At 38.4% G+C, this 11,004-nt stretch overlaps 1 protein-coding gene across 1 annotated transcript in view; it reads left to right on the top strand.

Moving 5' to 3' along the window:
- Positions 1–11,004, top strand: part of ESR1 (estrogen receptor 1) — a 287,792-nt gene that overhangs the window by 213,471 nt on the left and 63,317 nt on the right. Inside the window, exon 7 of the mRNA XM_024747850.1 lies at positions 2,076–2,214. Coding sequence (XP_024603618.1) covers positions 2,076–2,214 — 139 coding nt within the window. The remainder of the gene's footprint in view (positions 1–2,075; positions 2,215–11,004) is intronic.

An 11,004-nucleotide genomic window follows, 5' to 3' on the forward strand; every position in this document is an offset into this window, starting at 1 on the left:
TTAGGGAAATGCAGATTAAAATCACAGTGCCAGTGTGATACCTCTGTACATCTACTAGAATGTCTAACATGAAAAAGACTGACCATACTAAGTATTGGCTGAAGGTGTGGAGAGACTGGTACTATCGTCCGTTGCTGTCGGGGTTGTAAAATGGAACAATCACTTTTGAAGACGGTATAGCAGTTTCTTAAAAAGTTAAACATATACCTACTGTATACCTACCTTATAATCCAGCCATAGTACACTTAAATATTTACCCAGGAGAGACGAAAGCATATGTCCGTACAAAAAATTGTACATAGATTGCTCATGGCAATTTTATTTGTAATAGCCTGAAGTTAATCAAATATCCAATGAAAGGATAAATTGTATTTATTTATTGGCTATATCCAATAAAAAGAATCAACTATTTATACATGTAACAACATAGGTAAGTCTTAACATAATTATGCTGAGTTAAAGAAGGCAAAAAGATGAGAGACTCTCGGAGAATTAAATAAATGCAGTAATGGTGGAAATATAGAAAGGAGAAATAGAATTTTATGGTTACTTGAAAGAATTAATGAGGCTTGGTTATGGGATGGTGGCTAGAGGGGGCTTACACTCTGAGGTCTTTCTCCACCTTGGGTTTCTCTATGCGGATCATCATCTACTTGGTGGTGAGGATTGTATGAAAGATGGCACTTAAGTATATAAGAAATGATGAGCTAACTGTTTAATGCTAATTCTTTAATCAACACCCCCAAGAAGAAACATTCAGTAGGCAAACCATCACTACTACTGCTTAAGGAAAATAAACTTACATTTTGGCTCTTTAGTAAATACAAGTATAGATAACTAATAAAAGTATAATATTAGTGAGAAAAAATTAAAGAAGAGGACAAAGAAAAATGGGATTCCTAGACCCATCTCATGGATAAGAGAGAACAAAGGGTTGAGGGCAGAAAGAGAGAGGAAGGAAATGTGATGGGGGTACCTCAGGACAAAAGAACAGGGAACCGATTTGGAAAGGAGCAAACTTTATGGACCTCTTGTTTACACAATGCCCTTGTCACTCTGGCATGTCTCAATTTGTGTGGTTAGATTTATTTAGTCACTTGATCCAAAGTCTACAATTAATTGCAGCACATAAGAAGTACTGTCACTTGTGGTCAAGGGCATAGGTTCTGGAGACTATATTTCCATCTCTGACCTTAACTAGTATATAAGCTCTCTGAACATCTGTTTCCTTATCTGTAAAATGATATCCCCGTGAGTTCCTACCTCTGAGAATTATTGTGTTAATAAATACTTTAAAAATTGGTATGGGAAGTACTTAGCATCACTTCTAACCCATAGTAAAGGCTCAATCAATTGATCTTCCTGTTCTTTCCCCTTCTTCTTCTTCTCCCCCTCCTTCTTCTCACTATTATAATTACTATTAGGCATCCACCATATTGTCAGTGATGACTGGAGAAAGCTTTACTCTCCCAATACACCATTGGAAAACAAGGGCACTTTTTAGTGTTTATTACCAGAAGTAACCATAATGTCACTTTTATTCATCTGACTCATTCTCTCCTGAGTGATTTATTTACACATTCTACTGTATTAGTCTTTCTTTTCCATGGTGTGAAAAAAAGAGCATGGCTTAGTGATGAAGCAAAGAGGTAGAAATTTAGTGACTTTGGTCCTACCTGTGCTCCAATTCCTATTTGGTTTAGGGCAAGTAATTTAAATGTCTTGTACCTAAATGTCTTCAGCTGAAACAGAAATGAAATGTAATGGTCACATAGGGCTATTAGAAATGTCTAAGTAAAAAGCATACACATTTTAACACTAAGTTCAGAACTTTATAGAAAACTAAGTGAGTTGCTTAAGTTAGTATATTTCTGTAGACATGACACTAAGACATTAAAAAAATGCCACAGTAAAGTTCACTGATATGCTAGGTTTAAAAAATAGTTACTTGACTTTCCTACTGTGTGCTTCTAATTTATGTTTTCCCATCTAATAAAAAATAGACCCTACCACTTCAAATCCCTGGTTGCATTACTTTTCATTTGAGTCAGCAGGGTTTTCTTGTCTTGTTTCAGGATTTGTGGATTTGACCCTCCATGATCAGGTCCACCTTCTGGAATGTGCCTGGCTAGAGATTCTCATGATTGGTCTTGTCTGGCGCTCCATGGAGCACCCAGGGAAGCTCCTGTTTGCTCCTAACTTGCTCCTGGACAGGTGAGTGACCTGGCTGTAGCTTGGGGGAACCACATTCTTGATAATCACCAGTCTGATCCTGAAGCTCCTTTATTCAGCATTGCACGAAGCTTCCAAGAACTTCATCAGATATATTTACAAATGGGTGGATTCAGGTGATGTAGGGTAGTCGAGTTCACGGAAGGCTAAGGATAACTGTCTGCCCGATGTCTCCCCAGATTAGCTCTCTCATTTCTAAAATATACGTGTATATTGTATATGTGTGTGTATATTTATACATACATATATGCATGTATCAATATATATACACATATGTATGTATCAATATATATACACATATGTATTTGTGTGTATTTACAAAATTGTGGACTGTAATTTTCTAACTTCACCTTCATCTTGTGTTATATAAAAGAATGATGAGTAACTTTCCTTTAATTAAAATCTTTTTTTGGCTCATGTACATCCAAACCACAATAGTCTTTTCATTTCCTTTTCCAATTTTGCCATCAGTAAATGAAGAAATTTGAACAGAGTTCTGAAGGCCACTTCCAGTTTTATGAATTCCTACAAGTTAACTTGCTTATTTTAGAAAATGAAGATTTCAGTTTTCAAACGTGCCCCCTTATTTCATGTATTCTATTTGGGTTGACTTGGAATGTGGGTCCTATTCTTTCTTATTCAGTCATTGCTTAGAGTAATCGAATTTAGACATTATTTAACAGCAGCTACCACTAACAGAGTCCCTACCCAGCCCCAGCTGCTGTGCTGAATACTTTACATACATGATCTCATTTAATCATCACAGCGCTCCCGGGAAGCCTTATCATTCACGTTTTACCAGAAAGGATGCTGAGTTTCAGAGACATTCTGCTACTCGCAAAGAGCATTGAGCTAGCCGATGGTGGAGCCAGGATTGGAATTCAAGATCTGTCTGTCTCTGGCACACTCATGTTGTCTCCTGCCCTGTGCACACGTCCTTCACACTCTCTCCTCATCAGCAGTGCCTTCTCTGGTCTGCTGCTGTGACCTTTTGTTACCAGATGCACCTTGTCTTTACGGACGACATAATCATTTGAATGGGAACGATCCATCTTCTAGTTGTTTCTTGCAGACTTTTTTTTGCCTCTGCTCATCAGTCCAAGGCTGCCAGGTTGCACGTGATGCATCTTTGGGCTTTCCTTCCTTTCGGAGCACCACGCTGCCCCCTCATCTCCTGTCCCGCTCTGGCTTCCTGCCCTACACCTGCCAAGCCGCCTGGAACAGAGTTCTGGCAACATTTATTTATTTAAATACTGGAGAATTGTATATGTATTGGTTACTCTTTCATCATTTTGTGTTATTATAGCGTCATCAACAGTGATGATGCTGTTCAAGAAGCAGCTCTTTCTTTCCATGGAATATAGTCCCGTATCACAGTTTTGTGGACTGATCGAGAGCGGCCACTGGTCTGGTTCCGTAGAACTGCCCTCGCACGGTGTTTAGCCTGCCTTTTAGAGGATGTCTCTACAGTGCTTCTTCACTTCTTTTCCTTCCTTTCCCTTCCCTTCCCTTCCCTTGTTTCTCTTGTCATTTTTCCCTTCCACCTCTTTTTTCCTGTTTTCCTTCGCTTTCCTCTTTACTTTTTTTTTTTTTTGGCCTATCTCCTCTTCCTCCTTTTCTTTCTCCTCCTCCTTTTTCTTCTGCTGCTTTTCAATTTTTTCTGTTACAGTCATGTCGTTCCATGAGCAAGTTATAATAAATTTGCAGATGAAAATCATAGACCACATACAGTGTTTCTCCGCAGTAGACTGGAAGGTGTCTTCAGGGTTTAGGATATTGGGGACATTCCTGACTGAATTGATGTGTTCCATGATTTACTACCTCATCCATGTTTACCTTCCTAGGTACACACTTCCTGAGAGCAATCATCAGTCATTGCATTTTAGATATGAAAGTGTTTGTGACATCACCTCACCCCGATGAAACTCATTTTGCCAGCAAGGTGATATTGTGTAGGATCTTATCAACCACCTGCCTTTCTTTTCCACACACTTGTCAGTGTGCTTAATTTTCTCCCATGTTTCTCACTGCAGTGTCAGTGACTAAGAGTTCTCATTTCTCTCCATTCCTCCCTTCTAAAATTCCAGATAGGAAGTTTCTACTACCTCTAGACCAGGATTTCTCAACTTCTGCACTATTGACATTTTTGGTTGGATTATTCTTTCTTGTGGGGGACTGTCCTGTGTATTTTAGGATGTTTAGCAGCATTCCTGGACTTAACCTACTAGATGCTCTCGTAGCAGCATCTCTTTCCCCAGAGATGACAACCCCAAATGTCTCCAGACATTTCTAAATGTCCGCTGTGTATGTGTGGGGAGAAGGGAGGCACAGAATTGTCCCTGGTTGAGAATGACTACTCTAGATTTTCCCATTTCAAAATCCTAGAAGCTCTTCAGACTCACAGTATTGAATACATTATCTTCCTCACCACGTTTGTTCCTTTTCTTTTTTTCTATTAGTGGCATTCAGCTAGACACTGAAGCTGTCAAGTTCAAGTTAACCGTGGATTCCACTCCCTCCACCAGATTATCCAGTTAACTGTCAAGTCCTTCCTGCCCTGTTTCTGAAATCCACACCTCCCCTTTGTCGCCATTCCTCCCCTAGCACAGGTCCAAGTCAGCCCTCCCCAAAGGCTTGCCTCTCCAGCACTGTCTTTCTCGGCCACCGGCCCTCTTTCCTTCAGTCTCTTCCCACAGGGCTGCCAGAGGCTTCTTTCTAAGGCACAGCTGTGATCCTGATGCTTCCTGATTCAGCTTCCATTGGCTCTCTGCCTTCTTTAGAAAGTACCGTCTAGACTTCTTACCTTGATAATTATGAATCCCTGTTGCAAGTGTCGCAGACACAGACATCAACAGAGCGGGTCAGATGATGTAATGAGGAAGGTCAGTGGCTTTGAGTCCAAAACGGAGTTCTGGGGATTAAGTGAGCCTGGTGAGCTCTTTTCCAGGCTAACAAGCACCTGGGCCCTGACTGCAGCCTGAGAGCCACGAACTTGACTTCACTCTTCAAGGTTTTTTTCCACTGCTTCTGAAAGGCCCTGTACCTTTAGGATTCCTTGTCAGAATCTTGGGACCTTCTTTAAGGCCATTTCAGATGTTACTCTTCCGGAAAACCTTCCTCCAAACTCTCTCCTCTTTAGCCAGAAAGTAGCCTTTTCTTTGTCTATGTTCTCATGGGGTTTGGTTTCTGCTTCTCTTATTCTCCTTCTGCCACCTGTAAGTTATGACTGTATGTCTCATCTTCCCTTTCAGCTCATGAACTTCATACAGGCAGGAACCATATCTTGTTCGCCTTTTTGTTCCCTCCCATGAACAAAGTCTTCCATGATCCCCGATAAGTGTTTGTTAATTGCACTGGCCAGGGTCCCCCGGTGGCTCATGGGAGAGTCAGGAGAAGCCACGTCTTCTGATGGTCATTTCAACTGTTCTTGTCATCAAACTCACTCACTTCTTGTTCAGGGCTACTTAATTCCTGGCTTAGACCCTTCTAGACTTTGAAGAAATTAAGATACATCTGTTTCGAAAGGATTTTTAAAATTACTAAGTGCATCTGGCTTATGCTTATACTTCTGCTTATATTCCACAAACCTGTTAAATTCCGAATGAAGATAAACAGAGGATCTTATTTTTCTTCCATCACTAGACCCACTATGGAGTAAAATCCTCCAGGTCTTAATATGTTTAAGAACATTTGCATACATACATTTCTAATCATGTTAATGATTCGAAAAATATAAATTATATAAATAATATTATTTTTTAAAATATGGTCTATAGTATATACTTTTCTACATTTTTCTAATTATTAACATGTACCTAAATATTATAAAATTTCAATATTATTAAATTACTCTCTTGGTATTAGAAGATAACTGCTTTTGATGACATTGATATATGCATAACAGTAAAAAATATTGTGACCAGCAACCCATTTGAAATTTTATACATCTGGAAGATGACTTTTGAGTGATAGTTGAGAGCACTGTTTATGTTTTCGCCTTGCAGGCTCCCAGCCCTTTTGATAACATTCAGCTTTCTGATTAACATCAGTCACCTTGATCTCCCTTTTGCTCTTTTCCCATCCTTTTGCACATTGTAAACATTTTTTGTAACAAAATGTAGAAATCCATGAGTTTCAAAGCCAAGTATTTGAGAGCTGGTAAGCAAAAGATGAGTGTTCACTGCATCATTTTTATTTTATCTCAGGCTTGGTGATACTACCTTTGCAAAGTCGGCGTCCATAGGGTGTTTACATCTGCATAGACCTGGGGACGAGGGAAAGCCAGAAGTCCCAAGGAGTCCTGTCACCCAGGGATTATCACTGTTGCTAACTAGAGACAAGGGTTTATCTGCGATAGATTATAATGATATCCTGTTTTCTTAAGCCTTCTTTGCAAATCCAGGCACTTGTGCTTTCCAAGGCTATCAAGAGGATAGAATATACCTCAGTCTTCCCTTGTAATTACTCAAATGTTAGTATTGGCAAATGGGGTTTAGTGATTATAGGGAATATAAAAAAATTGCTGGATTATCATCCCACACTTGTGAGCAGAGGACTGTATTTCCTATCTAGCATCCATTTCAAAAGAGTTATTGCTTGATTTACTCCCGATGATAACCCATGATATCTTGATTCTGGTAGTTTATAGCTTTCCTGGTAGTCATATGCTTGAAGGCTAATTTTATCCTTGCCACTTAGCCTACCCACAGTTTCCAGTTCTTCCCTGTATCTTGCAGCACTGAGTCCCAAGCACTTAATGCAGTCTTCTCTTCCTGTGAAAACCAAGAGATAAAGCTTGTTATCAGGTATTAATAGAGAACCCAGTAATTTCTCTCAGTGTGTGTGTGTGTATTTTATAAGAGGGAAGTTAAAGATAATAAGAACACCTGTGAAAGTAATCAGGAAATGGAGAAATCTCATTTTCCATTCTAGCACCTAATCCCTTGGTGTGTTTTGGCACCAGAAAACACAAAATATGTCCTCTGTGTCAACTAGGAATGCACCTCTTCGTTTAGTCCTGCTTGAGTGCTCACCCTGGAAAAACAGAGACGGAAAACAGAAGCAAAAGTGTTCAATATAAGTCATTCCTTGTGGGATCTCTTTGTTTTCGCAGGAGTAAAGTTTACTATCGCTGGAAGGCAGATGTGATGTTAGAGGACACAGTGTGAATTGCCAGTTCAGTGAGACTATCCAGTTTCCAGAGCACTGTCTAGATTCTGTTTTGCTGGCGCCATCCACGCTAACAAATTCTGAGAAATATTTGCGGATTTCTCAGTGAAGCCAAAGCACTCTCTTTCGATTCCTATTCACTCTCAGAGAAAAAAAAACTATTCATCCATTTGAAAGCAAAGCTTAATTCGACAAGGAGAATATTCCCTCTACCAAGCGTCTGGCCAGAGGGTTGTTGATCTAGCTCTTTCCATCGCTCCTGCATCAGGAGGCTCTGTCTGTAGGAAATAATATTGGACAACAGAAAGGTCTTTGACTTGTAGGCATGGGATAGGAATAAGTTCTCTTCCTTAAGAGAAAAACAGGTTGTTGCACTGGAGAGAACATTTTGCTTCTTCTACTAAATAGCTGACTGTTTTCAGACCATAAATTCACTTTAAACTGAAAAAAAAATTCATTTTCTAGAAGCCAGAGCGTGCTCGTTTCAAGTTATTTATTGTAAATATTTCAGAAAAAAACATGCAGATAAAAACATGCAAATGAAACAATGCTTCCAGCAGATGCTTTTACTGGCCTTTTTTTAATTGGCCTTTTAAATTTTTTTCCTGTGTAAAATTTGATGTAAATTCTTTGCAGATTTTCTTCACTTGGAAGAGTGAAAAAAGAAATTTCAGAAATAAGTTGATAAATTCAGAATGTAATTTGTTTAAAGGTTTCTTGGGCATAAAAAGAAGGACCTCCCTTTATATTCCCTTTTTAGATTTCTTCTCTCTGAAAAATATATGCTCTACTGAAGGGGGATGTTATAGTAGCAGGGGCAGCAGGTGGGTCGGGGAGTGATCAGCTCCTCAGCAAAGTCAGTCCTGGGCAGGAGACAGTTTCGGTTACTCCAGTGGCTTTGCTGGATTCCCTCATAACTTTCCAGGCTTGTGTTGGTTTGCATCCTTATATGGCCCATTCATATCCCAAGAACTTTGTTCATAACTTTTATTTTTGCTCCACCTTATAGAATTGGATGAGGAAAGGAAAGAAAGGAAGCCAACTTTTATGTAACTTCTTTAATCTGTACAGTAGTGTGTAGGGTTATTTCTATACTATATTTTATTTATTATGTGAGAATACAGGTAGCAAAGGGTTTTACCAGCTTGTATTCTTGGCGCTGGATCCATTGGTTCTTTCCAGTTCTGAGTCCTTAATTACTCAACAGCAGATGCCAACTGATTGATTCTTTAAAGTGTTTGGTGCAGAGTTATGACAAATCCTGGGAATATGAAACTGTAAACTGCAGAGGAGAAAAATTGAGGCCCAAAGAATAGAGAAATTCGCCAAGCTGCTAATATTACTGCTATCTCTGATTGAAAAGGTATCAAAATATCTATTGGACTAAAACCCAATTTCATTACACACTTTAAGTGGGTCGATTATGTGATATGTGAATTATATCTCAATAAAAATATTAAGCACACACACACACATATTGGAGTTTTGGAAAAAGTCAATTTGACCAACGAGACCTTCAATCATGAAAGCGCCTGTAGGGGTTCTACTGGAAAAAGGTAAAAAACAAAACATTCAAATCAAGATTTCTCCTTAAAAACAAAGCAATTAAGCAGTGCGATGTTATAAAGGCTGCTAAGCCACAAGTCTTTAACTCCTCAAGAGGAATAAGCCTATAAACAGTAAGGATCCACTTAATATAAAATTGCCCCAGAGGAAAAGGCATAATTCCAACCAAAGAATTAATCCTGTGTAAGAGGTTAATTTAACTTTTCTTACATGTTTACCTACCACATTATTTTTGCATTTGCCACAAATTGTTAACAATTAAACTTGCTAATTGATTTAAAATACAATCATCATAATATTTTTGACAGTTCTAAAATATCTTGATATTATTTAAGTCACCCATGCTACACAGAGGTAATCACGTAATCCCTCTCTCATATCTGCTTTAATCGCAGCTGCTTTTCCATAGTCAGAATTGGAAAGATCCTCATTTGTTTAATGAGTGCAATTAAAATCCATTGATAAAGGGAGATAACACAACTTCAAGTCTGTGTTAGTTAGGATTCAGTTTAAGTCAACTCAGTAGATATTTATTGAGTACGTCCATGTCTCTAGGGTTCTGCCTAACACTGGAGGATAAGAAAAAAATGTGTAAGAGGCAGACCTGTCCTCAGGGAACTCACTGTCTAGTGGTAGAGTAATATTGGTGTACAAATGAATGCAGGCAAAAGCAAGACATTATAAGCAAGCCTCCACCACACCCCACATCATTCGTGTCTAGTTTAGCTTCCTCCATCACTTTTTAAAAAATTGAGATACAATTGACATAACATTATATTGTACAACATATGTATACAACGTAAGAGTTGATATATGTAGATATTATAAAATGATCACCACAGTAAGTCGAGTTAACATCCATCACCACAAATAGTTATACATTTTCCTACGACGAGAAATTTTAAGGTCTACTCTCTTACCAACTTTCAAATATACAGTAAAGTTTTATTAACTATAGTCACGAGGCTGTACATTACCATCCCCAGAACTTATTTATCTTATAACTGAAAGTTGGTACCTTTTCACTATCTTCACCCATTTTGCCCACCACCCTCCTCTGGCAACCACCAATTTGTTCTCTGTATCTTTGAGCCTGGTGGATTTGTTTTTTTCTAAGATTCCACATATAAGTGATATCCTACTGCGATGTGTCTCCCACTGTCTGACTTATTTCACTTAGCATAAGGTCCTCAAAGTCCATCCATATTATCACAAACGGCAGGATTTCCATCTTTTTATGGCTGAATAATATTTCATTATATATATGTATATATATAAACTTTTTCTTTATCCATTCATCCATTGATGGACACTTAGGTTACTTCCATGCCTTGGCTATTGTAAATAATGCTGCAATGAACATGGAAGTGCAGATATCTTTTCAAATTAGTGTTTTCATTTTCTTTGGATAAATGCCCAGAAGAGGAATTTCTGGATCATATGGTAGTTCTATTCTTAAATTGTTGAGGAACCTCCATCCTGTGTTCCATAGCGGCCGCCCAATTTACGTTCTTACCAACAGTGCACAAAAGGGTTCCCTTTTCTCCACATCCTCACCAACACATGTTATTTCTTCTCTTTTTTTTTGAATTTTATTTAATTAATTATTTTGTACAGTAGGTTCATTTTAGTTATCCATTTTATACATATTAGTGTATATATGTCAATCCCAATCTCTCAATTCATCCCCCCAGCCCCCAACCCCCTGCCACTTTTGCCCCTTGGTGACAATATGTTGGTTCTCTACATCTGTATCTCAACTTCTGCCCTGCAAACGAGTTCATCTGTACCATTTTAATTTGGGGTCTCTTTTGTGTTTCCACAGAAATTTTAAAATATTTTGTTCTAGTTCTGTAAAAAATGCCTTTGGTAATTTGATAGGGATTGCATTGAATCTCTAGACTGCTTTGGATAGTATAGTCATTTTCACAATATTGATTCTTCCAATCCAAGAACATGGTATATCTCTCCATCTGTTTGTATGATCTTTAATTTCTTTCATCAGTGTCTTATAGTTTTCTGCATACAGGTCTTTTG

This window comes from Neophocaena asiaeorientalis, unplaced genomic scaffold (genome assembly GCF_003031525.2).
Source record: "Neophocaena asiaeorientalis asiaeorientalis breed wild unplaced genomic scaffold, Neophocaena_asiaeorientalis_V1.1 scaffold123, whole genome shotgun sequence".
NCBI classification, from domain to species: domain Eukaryota; kingdom Metazoa; phylum Chordata; class Mammalia; order Artiodactyla; family Phocoenidae; genus Neophocaena; species Neophocaena asiaeorientalis.